Source organism: Myxine glutinosa, chromosome 2, assembly GCF_964187855.1.
Source record: "Myxine glutinosa chromosome 2, kmMyxGlut1.1, whole genome shotgun sequence".
In the NCBI taxonomy this organism is placed as follows: domain Eukaryota; kingdom Metazoa; phylum Chordata; class Myxini; order Myxiniformes; family Myxinidae; genus Myxine; species Myxine glutinosa.
This window is the reverse complement of record NC_136262.1, coordinates 36,148,960-36,169,077: the sequence shown is the minus strand read 5'-3', so window position 1 is coordinate 36,169,077 and position 20,118 is coordinate 36,148,960. Positions and strand designations below refer to the sequence as shown.

Here is a 20,118-nt window from a genome sequence, read left to right as displayed (position 1 = left end):
TAATGGTGGATATATTGACGTGTATTGAACGTGAGTTTTTCATTTTTGAATGAAATAAAGCCTTCGGTTGGATTTTCAGCCGATTGAAACTTCATTTCATCTTTGGGGAAAAAATGTATCATTTATTTTGCAACACCCCTTAGTTATGAAGGTAATATGTTGTGCAGAAGTTCCGTTTGTTGTAAAATAGCAATATTTACTGCTCCAAACAGAGATTTTTCGTTAAGATATTTTGTGATGGGAACTGTTTATTTTCAAGTCTCGCTTTATTGGTTGAGGATGAGAACCATCCACGTCGACCTGAGACGAAGAACACTTCATCATGCATGCACATGTTGGGACCGGTCATGGTTTTGCAGGAATGGTTGATCCATGTGGCCCAGATGGAATACCACAGTGTGTAGTTGCAAGAGACCACAATATTGGGCACCTTGGCATATTTGCAGGTAACCTGGCGATAAAGGCGATTTGCGAGATGCACAATTGGACAGCAATGTTTACTTTAAAAATTAATAGCATTTCGCTGCACAACCTATTGTCATAACATGAGGATTATCACACACCTTACCTACCGAGGAAAGATTACATTTATCCGACGGAACTGCGTATTCTCTTGACAAAGTGCTCCCCTACTTCAAATCCTCCCCATCTGTTCCGCAGAAGTTCTGCAGCCTCAACTAGTATCAATTAATAACAGTGGCATCATTTGGCAATTATAACTAGAGGTTCCAGGGAACCTGAACTCAACTGGTCTATATCAATATGGTTAGAATATGCATAATAGAAACACAAACTATATAGTTTATATGTGCATTTATATGTGTATATGTGCGTTTATATGTGTGTTTTCAAATATCTTTAAGTGGCAAAAGGTACAAGTTTCATCAAATTTTATCAGTATTTGTGACTGAGCTTGGATGTCGTCGAAACTGATGTTTATGGGTCAAGTCATAGGTCACGACGGTCATTTTTCAGACATCGTCAAAACCCGTAATATATGTGTTGAGGTTTGTTACATACTGTCTACACACCAAGTTTCAGCCTTCCAGCTACATTAGGAAGTACCAGATTGACAAAAATTGATTTTTTAATATAGCCGCCCTGCCGCGCCCATTTTTGGGCGTGCAACACCCAAATGCAATCCCAAACTAGTTTATGTCTTAAAGATGCTGCATAACAAGTTTCATCAAATTCAATCAATATTTGTGACTTTTGGAGCGTAGACGTCAAATTGTTTAGACAGACAGACCGACACAGACAGGCAGACAGACGGACGACAGACACTGGGTGTCGACAAAAACTCAGCTGGCCATAGTCCAGTTGAGTTACTAACAAACGTATAATCTCCCCCTCCCCTTCACTCTGCAAAAGCACATATGGCCTTTGTGAAAGGTATGCTAATGCTCAATCAGTACAGCATGCTACAAGGCCATGAATACCAATGAAAATTTGATCCAATGGATTAATGCCATAATGTTAAGGGGGCATCTCCAAAAGAGAACAATGCTGCTCATATCAAATGATGCACGGGTATCAAACAAAAAATAAAATAACTGAAAAAGCAACAAAACTTTGTAATGTAGTCAGAAAACAAACTTTAGCAACATCACTAGGGTTTTCATATTTATAATGTAACAATTGTGTTATGAGCATGCACATCAATTTACCTTGTTTCCTTTTGACTGGCATGCATCATCCAATAATTCCTGGTTTTCAACAGTTTCCTCAGGGCAACCTTGTTGGAAGCTGCCTTGAATGGTCGCCTCAACAACACCCAATTGCTGCTGCTTACAATCTTCATCCCACATAATTGCGTCTTCCAACACTTCAAGCTGCTTAACGTCAGTTTCTACAACTTGGGAATTTCCCAACTTGTTCAATAACAATTCTCCGTCTTCATCGTACAGTCGTACTGTCAAAGTGTCTGTGATGACATCTCGCTCCACGACCTCCATATTAAATGGTTTCTCAATCACCAGGGTTTGGAAAACCACAGAACCGATTTCATCTCCTGCTGAGGAGCAGCCCTCCAGCTGGCAGTGAAATGCAAATGGTGGCACATTTGCCAGTGCACTAGGTATTTGCTTTAGGTCCTCCATGTTAATATCATCCAAATTACCAAAATCTACAAAGAGAACCGAGGTGCTCTCATCTCTCGTTTCTGTGACACGTGCACGATACAAGGCACCATCTTCACCATATCTTGCCAGGCAGAGTGCGGCTTGTGGAAGTGGGCCAGAAATAGCAAGCCCAGTGACATCCTGCTCTTCAATTTCCTGCATGAAGTCCCACAATGGCCCGTCAGCATCAGCTTTCAACTGGCACCAGAAATCAAGTGGCGATAACACAACGGAAATGTACACATCGTATCTGGTTCCGGGCTCCATCGGAGCTTCAAACACAGTAGGAAGTTTGCCAACAATGCTTTCATCTTTAACTTCTTCCTGCACAAGTGAAGCTGCATCATTTACCAAAGCTGCAAAAGATTGGATAGGCTTTGCAACATAATCTTGCAGTTTCGCAAGACAATCTGCAAAGTCCTCCCCACCTTCAAACAGGTTCACCTCCCACAGCAAATCCTCATATTTACGCAAAAACTTGCACTGCAGTTCATCGCTTTTGGTCAAATCAGCCACACACTCCAACACCTGATTGGACCACGTTTTTTGTGCACCCATCAAACAAGATCCAGCAATGCAGCAGGGAATACTCATCCGAGGCGTCATGAGAAACGTTGCGGATAGACTACGAACCATGCCAACAGGAACCTTCTCAGAATTTCCATAATCGACAAACTCCACAGCAACAGTTCCATCGGTTTCCGGAGAACCTAGTACGACGGCTCTGTACCAGCAGCAATCAAAGCTGAACAGCGCTGCCACAACCACCCCTGGGATAAGCAACGATTCCTCAACAGATTCAACAGGCAAAGTTGCATATGCAGCATTCAACTCGTCAGCAAGCACACCGATGCAATTTTCATCTGAAGCAAGCTGTACAAAAATGGACTGGGGGCTGGAGGCATATGAAACGAACACACTGCAGGTAAATCCCATCGTTACGGCAGTCATAGGAGGAAAGCTGGCTAGTGTCGGTAATGTAACAGGCCACTGCTGTGCAGGTGATTTTTCCACAGCAACTTTCGAAAGACTTTCGCTTTTGCTCCTTGCAAGTGACTGAGGGAAACAGCCAACAGCTGCTCTTCCTTGGGCATTTTCAGGATTCACAGGGCTCAAAACTATCTTTCTTTTCTTTGTTTGTGTAGTCTCGAGTAGCTTTGCCCTACCCTCCTCTGGAGATCCACTTGCATTCCTCTGTCTCCTGTGCTGAGACTCATACATTGTTGAAGGCACTTCTACACAATCCTCCGATTCATTTCCTTTCTGTCCAAATTGTGTTTTTCCTTGCGCCAAGTCAACATTCAGCTGGCTGATCGTACGAGGACAGAGACGCCTACACTTGATGCTCGTATCACCAGAGTCTTCCTCATCAACTTGAGGTGCCACCTTGTTAGATATCGAAACATTCTTGTATGTAGGAAGCAACTCACGAATCACAGTATTGATGCGTTTAGTTTCCCTGTAGAGTTCCAGACCAAGCCGACCATCAGAGTCCCGAAAGGAAACCACTGCACGCAGAGGGCAATCCACCAACTCCAGAAAGTGATCTTTGGTCAAATCCAGTTCTCTCTGCAAACATCGATACTTTATTACAATACAAAAACTAAAATCTACAACATACCAAAGGAAAGAATTTACGATTAAAATATAAGTGCCACCTAAAGAACAAAAATCAAAACAGTAAAAGTAGTGAACGTGAACATTTGCATCAGTGTGTCATTATACATGTCAATACATTTAAGATAACCTTAAAACTTGGACCACTGATTTAATATAGTGGTATCGTCTTCAAACGCAGCAAGGGACACAGCTTAAAAAAAAAAAATTATGTTCAACAAGGAGAAAGAATGTCAGCCACCATGGTTTTAGCAATTCTGCTGTACAGAGTTAAAGGCCACCAGTTGGCAATCTTTGGTGGGATTACAAAACAAAATATTCTGCACATGTACACTCATTTATTGTCTGTGTCAAGTTTGAACAAATTTGGTCCATTCATGTCTAAGAAACGGTTGGGGACACCTTTGAGTAACAAAATGGCTGCCAGTTGGCTATCTTGGAGCTGACCTAAAAAAAAATGGTGTGCATATTATGTTTGTGTGGGTAGGCATGGAATACCTCAGGAAATTTAAGAATGTGTTGGTTTTAGTATTGACAGTGTGATGCAAAGAAGAAGCCATCTCGATGTACATAAGTAGGGAATCTATATAGAATAAGATCGTATACGTGTCGATACAAGGGGTGGAGCTATGCTAATTAGGTAGGGTTTAGGGATAACCCTCAGTGTGTAATTGCCCCTATGATTTTTTTCCCTAATGTTCTTATAAAACTCAGCCGGCCAGGCAATGGGCTCCAGAGACCCAGCACATTTGCCAACCGGCAAGTAAACCCCGACGTCATCCGAACAGAGATTAGACTCCGCGCCCCCCCCCCCCCCCCCCCGACGACGGTGAGGCTACGCTTCGACATTCGTCCTTGGGCGTCAAGCAAGGCTGTGAGGCCCCGCCCTGAAGACGATGGTCATGGCAATGGTGATTCAATGCGTCTCCGGTGATTGGACAGTACGACGTCGGCGTCGAACATTCGAGAGCTAGGAGAGCAAAAAGAAGCTGTCTCGCCATCTTGGCCTCTCTTCTGGTCCTGACGTTCGTTGGAGGCGGTCGCATTTTCTCTCGTTCTGGCTCTCGGCTCGAGTGGGCGCTGGTGAGGAGACGTGTCAGAGCTTTTGGAAGTTTTGCAACATCGGAGGAGAAGGGTGTTGTTGAACTGTGGTGCTTTTCGGGGGAGGAAAGAGCCACGTCTCGCTTGGCGGTGGAAGCGAGGAAGGGCCTGTTGGCTGCTTGTTCACGCCTGGGCGTTTTGGCGCCATTTGTTGGTGCGCTTCCCTCGCGGTGGTTTGGAGGCGACGAACGCCAACCCCACTCGTTGAGACTAGAGTTAAGCGCCAGCCGGCATTTATTTTAATTTAATCTTTTCCCTTGTTACCCTCGCCTGAGGAGAGGGTATTGCATTTGAGTCCGTTTGTTTGTCCGCACAGAATAAATATGATTTTCTCTGCAATTTTGTTGACAGGAAATTTACCATAGGTGCAACTCCACCTGTGGAATTTTTTTAATGATAATCATGACGTCATAGGTCATGTGGTTGGGCCGCCATCTTGAAAAAACACAAAACCATTTGCACCTCTATATCTGTCTGAAAAATGTGCATATAAAAAAAATTGACATTACTCATTGGAAAGAACTCTCCATGTGGAATAACATCTGTTAATGATGAAATCATAGGTGCCTCCATTATGACGTCATAATTTGACAAGTAAAAACTAAATCTGATAAAGATGAAATTTCTTGAGCATAATCTAGGAATAAATTAGTTTAGAAAACAAATGACGTCATCGGTCACGTGGTTCAGCCGCCATATTTGTTTTAACACAAAAGCCTTAAAAACCATCGAAACCAAATCCTGGCGAGGGTCTGCAATCTCCGATTGCTCTTCCTTGTTTGTATACGAGTCTGAGAGGAGACGTCTCAAAATAGGAAATAGGTTTTTACCTCAAATTCATTTTAATTGCTTACATTATTTTCATTAAATCATTGTGACTTATTTCTTGTCTCGTTTCGTTTGTGGGTTCGGATTAACCCCGTGTGTTCCCGATTAGATAAGGCTCGGGCCTTTCCCGCACACGCCAAAAACAATGCAGCCAAGGTTCGAAATACGCCTCGGAGTTAAAGCTCGTTTCGGTCATTCGTCACCCAGGGGTCTTAACCCCGGGGACACGACAATATGTAAACCATCAATCATAATTATCTGTGTGCCAAGTTTGAACAAGACTGGTAAATTCATGTCCAAGAAATGGTTCAAGACGTTTAATATTGGGGGTTTTTCTTATCTGAGTTACTTTGTCCCCGAAGCATGAATGTTTTTCCCCCAAGTACTACTGCTAAGTGGAATGTTTTTGAAAGTGCCAAGGTGGCGATTTGTGTTCTACAGTGTTAATGTATATAATTCCTTTGACATTAAATAAAGGTTTTAAAGGTCGTATAAAATAATAAATACAAATTTCGGAAGTTTATCACCGTTGATGCACCGTCTTACTCAAGACGTTAAATTAGTTATTCATGCCCGTTTGCGTCCCTCATGACATCACTACAAACATTAAGTTTCCTGTTTGGAACGATTTTCAGTTTTGGTTGTCTGCCAGCCAAGTAAATGAATTAGAAAAAAAAAAATTACCTTGCTCCTCTCTGTGCATGTGACCTCGGGATGAGATTCCATACATTTCACCAAATTTTAGAACCAAAGTGCTGCTAAACTACAGGTTTATGTTCGGCTCAAGTTTTCCAGTATTGAAAATATATTAATATTCAATTGAAATTACGTACTTCCTCGATCATAAAGTGAACCAATCGCTTAACCCCGCTTTGTGTGTGCGGGGTAATAAATCAGCTTTAAACCTTCCAAAGGATCAACCCAGTGTGTCATGGTACAACACCACAGCACACATTGCTAAACAGCACGGTCAAATTCACGCAAGACCCACGTTAAACCCAACCTATAAATAACCAGGGAACCACTGGTAGGTGCAGATGACCCACAAAATATGTAACCGAGAAGAAAGTAAATAACGTTTTTGGGGGGAAAACCCCTGATTTTTTTTTTAATGCTGTGAACAAGCTTTCGTACCTCACAGGTGATGAAGGTTGTGGTCAAGTTTCATCAAAATAGTGTCGTTTGAGAAGTTCCAAGTGTTTACATACAGCCTGACTTACTGACTGACACCCGCACTAATACCTCCCCTGAACAATTTTGTTCCAAGTGAGCTAAAAATAAAAGGTTGAAAAATAAATCTGAGAAAAAAAGGAAGGTAGCCAACATGGGTGGAGGTGCTACACTTAGTTGGACAACTTGTTTAAAAAAGGAAATTTAACAAAAAAAAAAAAGAAAAAAAAAAGTGTGTGTGTACATATATATATATATATAGTTCAGTAGAAACTAAAAACTCCAAATTACAAGCACTTAAAAATTTGACTGACAGGCACAAAATGAAAATCAGTCGAAACAAACGTGCAAACCTCGGACACATCTTCAAGGTCATTCAGACAGCATTGAACTGCCTGCATGGGCCAGTTGACAAACTTTAAGGCATCTGCTGAGATCGGAAGCAAGTCCAACTGGTAAACCTCTTTCTCACTTCCATAATCGACGAAGAAAACACGGACAAGACCGTCGGCAGAGCGAGACAAAGCCATAGCCCTGTGCCACCGATCACCGTATCGTGCAAAACATGGGCCTTCCTCAATTGGGAACCCCCTGCATTGCCTAAAATCAAAAAAAAATGGGGTTAAAAACATCTACACAAAAGTCACGACAGAAAATTATGAAAGAGAAACTTTGAACATACCAAATGCTAAAGTCCTTGCAGTGGTCATTCAAAGCCTTCATGAACGCCTCGAGTTGATCTCTGTTGCTCTTTAGGTGACAATAGAAGCACAATGGACTTTTCACAAAAACGGGAGCTACTGTAGCCTCAGATCCCACCTTGAGACCATGGGATGAATAGCAAAAAGAGCGGAAAGTTTCTCCAGGTGCCAGCAGGGCCGGAGCTTCCAAATAACGAGCGAAGCATCGAGTCACCAGCATCCCGGCAGCATCCTGGAAAGGTGTACTGATGTCAACCACGTGAGCGCTTTCACCACTGGCCAAGCCGATCAGCATGAAAACATTGCACATGACCGGGGTGCCACTTTGCAGCGAGTCCTCCACGAACTCTTGAAACGCGTCAGCGGCAGGTGTAGGCCAGCCGGTCGACACAGGTGTCAGTCTGTGCAAGCAACACCGAAACGCATACGCCGGGTCGTTTAGGAAACGACTGGGTAAAGGCAGCAAGTCTTGCACCATCACCAGGTCATCGTTGCCGTAATCGACGAACAAGACACACACTTGGGTACCGTTTTGAACCGGACCCAATGCGAAGCCCCGGTGCCATCGACGATCGACGTTACAACGTGCGGCACATGGTCCAGGGAAAGCGATCGGCTTGGGCAAGGCGTTGGCGCAGCTCACTTGAAGCATCTCCATCATGATTTTGAGACTCGCCACGTGCTCCATCACTTGGCACGAGAACTCCCCGGGTGTGCAAATACTCGATACCTGAACCACCAAAGCATGCCCAGGCTGAAAGATCAGGGGCCTGTAAGGACTCACGAGCTTCAAAAAAGGCTTCGTTTCCTGAGAAGAACGAGGAACAGCCTCAGGCTCAACCTCACAACCATCACCACCACGTGTCTGTAATGGTGTCCCGATCGGAGGACGAGCCGAACGTGCACTCCTGGAGAGCTCACTATTTATAGACCGACTATTCTGATCTATGAGCACGATGGAATAACTCTTGTCCCGTTCATTGTAGGAAGACAGTAGAGCTACGAGCGATCGGCCATGCACCAAAGAACGCAACATGGCCGTTTGCTCATCGTTCCAAGATGGCGGACCATCCCCTTGGTAAAGGAGGCGACACAGAAACGCCTGCACGGGAAGCCTCACGAAACGAAACAGCAAAGGCCTGAGTTGCGACAGGGAAACCATCTCTACAAGACCAACGTCAACGAAGGAGACCTCCACAACGTGACCCTGGTTCTGCCACACAACCGCCCGGTACCATACGTTGTCCGAAGCCCTCAGCACGGCGCAGGGGGTACCAGGAGCATAAACCTCTTTTTTCTCAACTTCGTCGACTTGCACATGTCTCTCACGGTCGAAATAGCTCTTCATTTCCCGAGTAAGCTTGCGCAGTTCGGGCGCCAAGCACTGCAGTTGGCAATGCAGGCTGTCCGGGCTTTTTACCACCGTGACGATTACGGGTTGTGGTACGCCCGTTTCGAGGCGCGGCACCAACAACGAAAACATGCCTGTGGAACAACCAAAGCACGCCGTATCACTCCAAAGTTAACCGTTGCCCTCCTTCTCCAGAACCTCTCGGGCGAACACGCCATTGACTAGACAGAATCTTCCTCTTCACGCTCGTACTTTTTTTTTATCTTCCAAATCGCTGTGGTGGTAATTTTCAATTATCAACACCTGCGTCTTGAAGTCACTATTGCATGGTGGTTTTAAGAGGAAAATTTTTTTCGTTAACGACGTCAGGTCTTGAATAAGACGGAAAAATCAAAACTTTTCAAAATCTGGTTAAAATGTATACAGTACAATTATATGTTTTGGTCGATTTGTTCAAGATTAAAACAGTCTGTGTATTTGATTTGGAAAAAAAAAACAACAGATAACTTATCGACCAGCGTTCCCGAATTCATACACCATACAAGTCTGAGATCGAGAGTCCCGAACGATGCAGCGATTGTTGGTTTGTAAATAAATTTTGATAAACACAAAATTTGTATTAAACAATTCTCCTGAAATGACGTAATTTTGTTAACCTTACACATTTTTCTTTTGTTTGAGAAATATATCGTTCATATATATTTATCTATAAATATATAAAGAAGAAGTTTGTGTGTGTATTTGTTACGTAATGCATTCGGACCACTGATCTCTATACTAACTGGATAGGAGGAGGTTCGACTCTGAAAGTTGACACCACCGTCCGCCATCTTTGTTCACCCAAATAGGAATCAAACATACTCTCTTTCCACTACTGAATTCAATGCCTTCCGAACACGCAAAGCTTCTTCATGATTGTTCCAGAATGATCTGAAACCAACGTCTGCTACAAATGGATGAGGGTGTGTGTGTGCGTGTGTGCGTGTGTGCGTGTGTGCGTGTGTGCGTGTGTGTGTGTGTGTGTGTGTGTGTGTGTGTGTGTGTGTGTGTGTGTGTGTGTGTTTTTCATGCTTTTTGTGTCTATTAATTACGTGCGTCTATTAATTAATTATGTCCTTTTAAATGTATGCTGAGACCTCTTCGACCTTTGAAAACCCTTTGAGATCCTCACGATCCTTAAGACCCCAAGCACCCCTAAATACCTCTAAGACCCAAAACACCCCGAGGACCCAAAATAACCCGAAGACCTAAAAGACCCCAAAGACCAAAAATATTCCAAAGACCCTTAACGACCTTGAAGGCCCAAAAGACCATTGAAGACCCCGAAGACCCAAGAGAACCAAAAGACTCTGAAGAGCTTAAAAAAAAACCCAAAGACCGAAAATATTCCAAACACGCTTAATGACCCCGAAGACCCAAAAGACCCTTGAAGACCCTGAAGATCCAAGAGAACCAAAATACCCCAAAGACCCTTAAACACCCCGAAGACCAAATGACCGAAAAGACTCCGAAGACTGAAAAGACTCCAAAGACTGTGAAGACCCAAAAGACCCTTAAAAGGGAACAAAAATGCTATTTTTTTTTCCTGTAAACCAATTGGCTATCATTAATCACGGTCTAATTTGAAGGGAATATTTTTTTTTTTGCCAATCACAAAGTGCCGAAAAACCCCTAGACTGTCAATTTTCGAGTTTGCCAGTGGCGTGACATTGTGAACTCACTGTGATCCTGCCGACGACGGTACATAGAGAAACGGTGCATTGCGAGCTCGGATTCCGTTACTGATTGTCGATGATGAAGGGGCTGGGGGGGGGGGGGGGGAGACCCAAAACACGCAAAGCTTCTTCATGATTGTTCTTCATTGGGGGGTTGGTTGTGGGTATTGTCAGACAGTATGACGGTTGATGTTTTTTTCTCTCTCGAAAAATGGGATGCCTCAAAAACCAAGGCCACCGACGTTGAACAGAAATCAACAAGAGCAATATATTACCAAAATAAATCAGCAAGAAATCCAAGTCAAAGCAGTTGTGTCAGCAGAAAATATCTGATGGGAGAAAAATGTGTTGCATGCTTGGAACAAGATCGCCCATATGGGAGGTACTCTCCTAGTGATGATCTATATACAGTCACGTGAAAAAGTAAGTACACCCCATGTAAAGTTTTGACTTTTTCAACATATTTCAACATACAGCTATTTGATCTTCATTTCAACAATATTGATAGATAAAGGTGATATAATATAACAAATATCATGAAACATTTACATTTTGTAGTCCATTGTGTAATTTAAATAAACATAAATACAAATTTCGCATGTGGAAAAATTAAGTACACCCCTACATTTATCACTACTTCAAATACCTAAAATTAGAATCAGGTGCACCAGCTCAGGTGCAAATGATTAGAACATCGTCAGAGAGGATCTTGGAGGAACCTGTCTTATTTTAAACTCAGACATTTAGTTTGGTTTGCTCTTTGTTGTTGAAGTGTGCGGCGTCAACATGCCTAGATCAAAAGAGCTCTCTGAGGCCTTCAGAAAGAAGGTTATAGATGCCTATGAGTCTGGGAAGGGATTTAAAAAGATCTCCAAACAATTTGAAATCAATCATTCGACTGTCCGGAAGATCATCTACAAGTGGAGGAAATTCCAAACAACTGGCAACTTGTTCAGGCCAGGCTGCCCCAGGAAGTTCAGCCCGAGAGCAGACCGCACGATGCTGAAAGAAGTCTCGAAGAACCCCAGAATGTCATCACGGGACCTACTGGTAGCTCTTGCCACTCTTGATGTCAAAGTGCACGAGTCTACCATTAGAAAGAGGCTGCACAAATTTGATCTACATGGGAGGTGTGCCAGGAGGAAACCTTTGCTGTCCAGAAAGAACATCAGGGCAAGACTTAAGTTTGCCAATGAACACCGAGGCAAAGACCAGCACTTCTGGAACAATGTGCTCTGGACAGATGAGTCAAAGTTAGAGCTATTTGACCACAAGAACCTGATACCAACTGCAAGGCATGGTGTTGGATATATTATGGTTTGGGGCAGCTTTGCTGCATCAGGGCCTGGGCAGCTCACCATCATAGAATCCACAATTAATTCTTCATTGTTCCAGAGGGTGCTTGAGGATAATGTGAGGCCATCTGTCGGAAAGTTGAAGCTCAACCGAAGGTGGACCTTGCATCATGACAATGACCCTAAACATACCAGTAAATCCACCAAGGAATGGCTGAAGAGAAAGAAATGGAGGGTTCTGGAATGGCCAAGTCAAAGCCCGGATCGAAATCCCATCGAGATGTTGTGGGGGGATTTGAAACGAGCTGTGCATGCAAGAAACCCCTCAAACATCGCACAGCTGAAAGAATTCTGTATGGAGGAGTGGGCAAAAATTTCTCCCAGTCGATGTCAGAGACTGGTAGACAGTTATAAGAAACGCCTACTTGAGGTTGTTTCTTCCAAAGGGGACAATACCACCTATTAGAGCCAAGGGTGTGCTTACTTTTTCCGCATGCGAAATTTGCATTTATGTTTATTTAAATTACACAATGGACTACAAAATGTAAATGTTTCATGATATTTGTTATATTATATCACCTTTATCTATCAATATTGTTGAAATAAAGATCAAATAGCTGTATGTTGAAATATGTTGAAAAAGTCTAAACTTTACATGGGGTGTTCTTACTTTTTCATGTGACTGTATAATGGAGAACGTGTTTGTATGTATGTATGTATGCATGTATGTATGTATGTATGTATGTATGTATGTCGGCTCTTCACCCATTGGTTGGAGAGCTGACTTGACGCCACACACAATTGTAACCTGAAATGCTTAACCTAAAGTATCCAGAGGACCCAAAAGACCCACCCCCTCCCCTCGTCCCCCCAAGGACCAAAAAGATCGAGAAGACCGAGAAGACTGAGAAGTACCCAAAATACCCCAAGGACCCTGAATACCCCAAAAGACCCCAAGGACCCAAAAACCCTGAAAACCCAAACGACCCCAAAGACCCCGAAGACCCAAAATATCCCAAAGACTGAAAAGACCCAAAAGTCCCCAAAGACTGAAAAGACCCAAAAGACACTGAAGACCCTAAAAGAAACCCCAAAGACTCGAACACTGAAAAGACCCCCAAAGACCCAAAAGACCTAAAAAAAAAACCAAAGACTGAAAAGACCCAAAAGACCCCAAACACCCAAAGGACCCAAACACCGAAAAGACCCCAAAGACCAAAAATATTGAAAGGACCCCGAATACCCAAAATATCCTGAAAAACCCTGAACACCGAAAAGCCCCCGAAGACCCAAAAGACTCCAAAGACTGAAAAGACCCAAAATACCCCAAACACTGAAAAGACCCCAAAGACTAAAAAGACCAAAAAGACCCAAAAGACCCCAAAGACCCCAAAGACCGAAAACACCCCAAATGGGTTATTACAGAAAAATAGCAAAAAGTCTAAAGCGAACGTGGTGTGACGTTGACGGAAAAGCCTACATGCGGACAAAGAATGTGCCCACATCCGGACACTTTAATTCACTGCAAGACGTATTGATAGACTGGATTCCTCATCTTTTTCCCATCGGATTCCTCATCATCGGCATCTAACGGATGTAAACCGAAAATCTCAATTGTGTTGAGAAATTGACGAAGCCGCAAATTGGTTTACACGCAGAGAAAGATCGGCGTCGTCGTACGGGTGTAAATGCAAAATCTCGATTGTGTTGAGACATTACCGAACTCGTGAATGTTTCCACATGCAGTAAATAGTGAAACTGCTAATGCTGAACCCACGAATGAGTTTACATGCGGAGAGAGAGCAGCTTTGTACTGGTAGTCAGGTTCACTATGTTTTTTCGTTCAAAATCATGGTAGATTAGCAAACCTATACATTTTTGGAAACGTTATTACATGGAAAATCTGAAAATCAATGTTTACATTTGCCAATTCTGACCAATTCGATTCGACCAATTCGACCAATCGACCAATTCCATTCGACCAATTCGACCATTCGACCATTCGACCAATCGCTTCGATCGACCATTCGACCATTCGACCAATTCGATCGATTCGATTCGATTCGATTCATCGAATTCGATTCGATCGACCATTCGACCAATTCGATTTGCCAATCAATTTGACCGACCTTTGCCTGTGTGGAACGGACTGTGAAAACGATGCGGACTATATTGTCGGATACGACACACAGGACAGTGATGACGAACTCTAAATGGCATATTCTGTAATCGTGTATGTTTGATGCCATTGACTGCCTGTGTATATTTTGTCATTGACTGCCTGTGTAGATGTGAAGTTATACTGACTGCATGTGTATATATGATTTTGCTGACTGTCTGTGTATGTTTGGTGATATGAATTATTGTGACACATTTTGATGTTATTAACTGCCTGTACAAAATGATAACATGTATTTGATTATGCAACTTATCGCGAATATAAAGACAGTATTTTGCAATTCAAAACCTTTGATTCGTGTCTTACCATTCCCCATAGCACTAATTTGATACTTTCATTGGATTCCTTGTCCCTGAAAATATAGGTTTAGTATATTTTAAAAAGTTTTTAGGGTAATTAGAGGCAGAAATAGAACAAAATATATATTTTACAGTGGCCATTTTGAAAATCCAAAATGGCCGCCATACAGGTATCTCTCCAAATGTAAACATTGATTTTTAGTTTCCTTATGCTATAACCTTTCCAAAAATGTATAGGTTTGCTAATCTACCATGATTTTGAACGAAATATAATTTATTGACATCGTGAACCTGACTATGGTGGAAACTCAAAATCATAATTGTAATGGATAAATTTATGAAACTTCCCACCCACGTTTCAACACCTGATGGGACTCCGAAAGGCTCCACATAAAGTTTAGTGGGGCTAGACCCCAAACTGAAGTAGTAGTTTGGGGCCAGATAGACAGACAGACAAACAGACAAACAGACAGACACTCCTGCTTTATTACATTGACTACTATAAAACCCAGTCAAAAATGAAGGCTTGTACTGCCAATTGAGCGTGCCAAAGTCTGAAGCCTCAGCCTAATGTCAGTTGTGCTTATATCTTCTTAAATTATTAGACACTCTACGGATGTAATTTAACACTCGTTTTACTCTGCGCACATTGCACATCATGTGAAACAAATTTACACCTCCCTCCACCTTGTATTTATTGTTATTAAAAAAAAACGCTTCTGTACACCGCCCTTGAGGCTCGGTTTGCAAGTCACCGTCTACAGTTCCAATTGAAGACACGTAATTACTCTTTTTTGCGAAATGTTTTTCGACTTTTTTATACTCAAAAATAGACTGTAGTGAACACACAGTTGTGTTGAAAGATTGGCCTTTAAAACCCTACTCAAATCATCCTTACAAAGGGGGACAGACAAATACACACTGTGTTTTGTACAACGGTAGAATCATTCCCTCTTTCTCGTACTCTGTAGCCGCTGCTAACACAATAATTTTTTTTGGAGAAGTTGTCACAAGACGATCGAGTAAAATACTGGAAATAATGGCCCGGACAGCATTTGCTCGAGTACCACGATAGCATTGTTTCCATAGAGACCACTGTGTTGTTCAGAGGTGACGAGCACTCCGTTCCATTGGAGTGCTTGCTTGAGCGCTATGAATCAAGCAAGCCGCTTGGCAAGCGATAGCAAGCTGCTTGCTAACAGAAGACACCCGAGGTCCATCCATCAGGTTTTATTGCTATACTTTAGTCAACGAATAATTCACATACAAAATACAACCGAAGGGTGGGCAAATTGCTCATATTTAATAAACAAAACTATTTCACGAACAGTGCCAATGTCTAATATTCCTATAGTACAGCAGATAGGTGAAAGTATTGTGCACTTAATGATAAAAGCATCAAATTTGGAACAGAGTTAGGCCATATCTAAAGGAAGATTTTTAGCTATAGGGCCATCGCAGAAATGTCCTGTGTCAGCAGTGGCAGCCATTTTCCAAAATGGCTGCAATTTCCATGCACTTTCAACATACGTCTCGGATTGGGACATCTCGTGTCATTACAATTTTGATTTATTGGAACCATTTCACATTTGTAAAGTTAGTAATGGTATTTTAAAACCAAGAAATGCTGTCTGGTGCACATCCATTTGGTGCCAATGTCACAGATCTGCTGTATACCGATAAATAGTATGTCGACGGATGCTCAGTACTCTGCTGTGATACTTTAGCTGCACATTCTCCTGAACATTCACAAAGTGCTGTACATGGAAGAGCTGCCTTAACACATTTACACAGCCCTCTACAGCCCTTCTTACAGTCGCATCTCAAGAGTTCCCGGCAGGCCTTTGATGCTTCTGGAAGTGTTGTCGAGCATGCATCCCATTCCCCATTGTCGCCCTTGTTCCATCCTCATTCGCTTGGGATTGGAAGTTGAGGAGCTACAATCGTCATTTCGCCCCAGCAGTAACCAGCCTGGTATGCAGCCCTCCTTGTGTGTTGGATTAATGCTGCCTTTGTTGGAGGATGACCAACGAGTGCTCTACCCTTCTGAGAAAAGAGCTGTTGGCGGGCCTGATTGACATTGCTCACTATTAGTACAGTCATACAGTAAGATCACAAAGTGCTCTAGTTGCTCCATTGAGTCATCTACAGACTCTGGTGTAGCACTCAATGTGTAAAATGCTGCTGTCACCTCAATGTAGCACCTCCATGTGTCCCATGCAGTCTTCTTTCCTTGACCAGCAAAGAACGAGACAGTGTCATCCCGTGAATGCATGAAACACTGGCAGAGCTGCACACTTCTAAGGACCCAGAGCCTTGGCCATATCATGAGCTGCCAAGATAGGAAAGTTATTTCCAGTTCCAAAGGCAACACACAGCTCAGGAATGTCGAGTTTCTGTGCTGCTGTCACTGCAAGAACCACCACATCAGTATCAACTATGCAGATTGGGATCTTTGTATATACAGACTTGGCATTTAATATGGAATCTTTTTTTTGTGGGGGTGAACTTACTTTTCAAGATGACTTAGAACCAAGAGTTCATTGGAATTATGTTGAAATTATTCTAGATTTTGTTAATGTGACCTTTAAAAGAAACAAAAACCACATTTGTCATTTCGAAGCAAATAAATTGATCCTTGAAAGTGATGTAAACTGATATCGAACTCAATTCACGGACAGTACTGTGTTAAACTTCTGTATGTTTTCCAGAAGTATCTCTTTATTTTGCACATTAGCCAAAAAAAATTCCAACAAAAACAAAAGCTAAATTATGACTGGGATTACAAACAGTAAAATTACAGTTCAATACTTCGTGTAACCCCCACGAGCATTCAGGAGAGCACGTAAACGTTGAGGCATGCTGTTCACGAGATTTGCCAAGGTTTGGACAGGAATCGCTTGCCATGCAGTGACAATAGTCTGCTGCAATTCATGCACAGAGGTCGGCTGCTGGTCCAAGTTGTCGATTTGATGCGTTAATTCTGCCCACAATTTCTCTATCGGATTCATATCCGGGGACATGGCAGGCCACTCCATATGCTCTACACCATGGTCAGCAAGAAAGTGTTGGATCATACGAGCACGATGAGGCCGTGCATTGTCATCTTGGAAGACAAAGTTTCCTCGAAAGGCTGCACGAGCAAATGGAAGCAATGTTTCTTCCAGAATGACCCTGTACGTGAACTGGTTCAGGTTTCCATTCAGAACAACCAGGTCAGTTTTGCCCCCTGCATGAAAAGCAGCCCAAACGGTCACCCCACCACCTCCAGCTTGGACTCTTGGCACTATACAATCTTCGTTGTGGGCTTCATGCACTTGTCTGCGCACTCGGATGCGGCCATCTTGACGATAGACCAGAAATCTAGACTCGTCACTGAAGGTCACGTGATTCCAGTGTCCTGGCTGCCATTGACGGTGCTCTCTGGCCCACTGCAATCGGCGCTGGCCTGTTGTCTGGTCAGGCGTGGCTTTCTCAGGGGACGCCTGGCACGATAGCCTGCTTGAACCAGTCGTTGGTTGACTAGCCTTCTGGATACAGGCACATTTGTCAGTTGCTGCCACTCAGCCCTAAGCCGATTAGCTGACTTGGTACGGCCATTGCAGACTAACCGGTGCAGCTGGCGATCATCTCTCCTTGTGGCTCTGCGTGGATGTCCTGGCCTCGTTATTGGAGTAGGGACACCCCTCTGAGCATTTCGTTTCAGGATCTTTGACACCTGACCTTGAGTGATGCCATACTGCCGAGCAATAGCACGCTGTTTTATGCCAGAATTTCGTAAAGCCACCACTCCATGACAAACAGCATTGTCAAGTTGACGGACCATCTCCAGAGGAAGCGGCAATAACTTTTGTAGACGTGCAGCAGTTGTTTTCCACTAATACAGAACGCAACAACCCTTATATACCCGATTCTGAAGCCAATCGTCAAATGTACCTGTCCTTACATTTTGTCACGCCACCTGGGATATAATCCTGTTATTGACTTCTTGCTGCGAAAGACAATCAGTGACATGGTTCTTTCAACAAAGACATCACCGAAGGGTAAAAGAAACTCACCAGATTGATATACTGAGTTCAGAAAGTAAACCCAAGTCAAGAAAAAAAAAATATTCCATATTAAATGCCAAGTCTGTATATACCCTTGTTTCACAGCATCCTGCACATGGAGCATAATTCTTGTATCAGCTTCCTCGTGGTTGCAGGGAGCAAGGCCTTCTTCATCTCGACGCTGATTACAAAGGATGCCAGAGTGATGTGTGGTGATGACTTGCTTGTCAGTGTCCATTGATCCAATGCAGACTGTCAGAAAAGAGAACAGTTCCACCTTGTTCTCATCAATCCTGAGAAACTCATTCCAATTACTAGGAATTAGGGTGGATGGCTCTACACGTCTTCTAACTCCTTTCTCCTAACTCCTTTCCTTCTTCTCTTCCTTGTACCTGCCTTCAGACTGTCCGTAAAGTACTCATCCCACACAATGGCTGCCCATCTTGCTTGCTGCAGGTGAGCTCTGATGTGAGGTAGGAACACTGCAGTTGCATCATCATCAAATGTTTTGGCTGGATCAGGTTGCAGCATATTGACAACTGCAGCTCCATCAAGAACAATATCAACTGCAGGTGGTGCAGACGCACTGGTTTGTGAAGGAACGAGTTCTTCCAGGCAGCCTACCAGGTGTGATTTCACTCCAGTTCTTAACTTGCCCATCTGTGACAGCGAAGGTGGGCAAGCCTGATTCTCATGTTGAAAGAACTCGTTGAGGTCCCCATCTCGTATCTGTGAGGCAATGTATAGCCTGGAGAACAAATAACAGTCATTCTTCAGTGATGTTAGCTGCTGTTGTCCCTTTGATTTCTGTTGGGCTGGAGGCCGACTGAAGAGGGGCAGGTTGTTCCTCTTGATTGGCTCATAAATATGTTTTGTTTGGTTGTCTAGGCGCTCTGTGACATACGTGTTGTACTGATCTTGTCCAAGCTTCTCAATGTGACGTACAGTGTCTATGACAGCAGGGTCAACAAGTTATCTACTGTCCAGTATGAGAAAATCACCGCTATCCTCACAGAAGGGATTCCCCAGTCTTTCTATTGTACGTCTCAGTAATTTGACATCTTTAGTAAATGCCTCTGTGTGTGTGGTGCCTGATCATGATGCCTGTGATCTGACTTCTTTCTCCTCTCTGTTGAACTTGCAAACTCTTCAATAACTCGTGCCATTTCAGGGCCACAAACCATCCATTGCCTCAGTGCTGCTGGATTCTCAGTCAGGCCAACAGCTCCCCATCACCCTTCACTGCAGCATTGTTTTGTTCATGGGCCTGATCTATTGCTATTGCAAAGAATGCTCGACCTGTCTTATTCACCACAAAGTTTCCTTTGAGAAACTCTGCAAAGATCTCTGGATGTTTCATTTCCAATGTTACCATGTCACGCAAATGGACAAGAACCCACCTGGCACAATTAGTGTGGTCTAGAGCAATGAACCAGGGTGTGATCTTGGTCAAAGCATCCACGTACAGCAAGAAGTCTGCCTCGCGTATTGCTCTCACATAAATCATAAGCTCGAGCTCCAAATTCAGTGTGATGAACCAAAACTGGATTTGAGGCCTGACTTCAGCTCGCTTGGAACACCAGTCTTCTCGAGGCAATATGATTTCTCCTTCTTGCAGGCTTTGCCCATACTGGTCATATGCGTTCTGCAGGAGTAGGTACAGAGCACAGGCTGTCACCTGATGAGCACGCCA

The 20,118-nt window shown here is 43.3% G+C and overlaps 1 protein-coding gene across 1 annotated transcript in view; it reads right to left on the bottom strand.

Annotated features, from left to right (window-relative positions):
• Positions 1–19,613, bottom strand: part of LOC137422398 (uncharacterized) — a 32,001-nt gene extending 12,388 nt beyond the window's left edge. The window contains exons 1-7 of the mRNA XM_078772580.1: positions 19,607–19,613; positions 18,818–19,375; positions 18,518–18,677; positions 16,465–16,676; positions 7,519–9,022; positions 7,190–7,436; positions 1,668–3,689 (exon numbers count right to left, since the gene is read on the bottom strand). Of these exons, the coding sequence (XP_078628706.1) occupies positions 1,668–3,689; positions 7,190–7,436; positions 7,519–9,022; positions 16,465–16,676; positions 18,518–18,677; positions 18,818–19,375; positions 19,607–19,613 (4,710 nt within the window). The remainder of the gene's footprint in view (positions 1–1,667; positions 3,690–7,189; positions 7,437–7,518; positions 9,023–16,464; positions 16,677–18,517; positions 18,678–18,817; positions 19,376–19,606) is intronic.
• Positions 19,614–20,118: the final 505 nt, after the last annotated feature.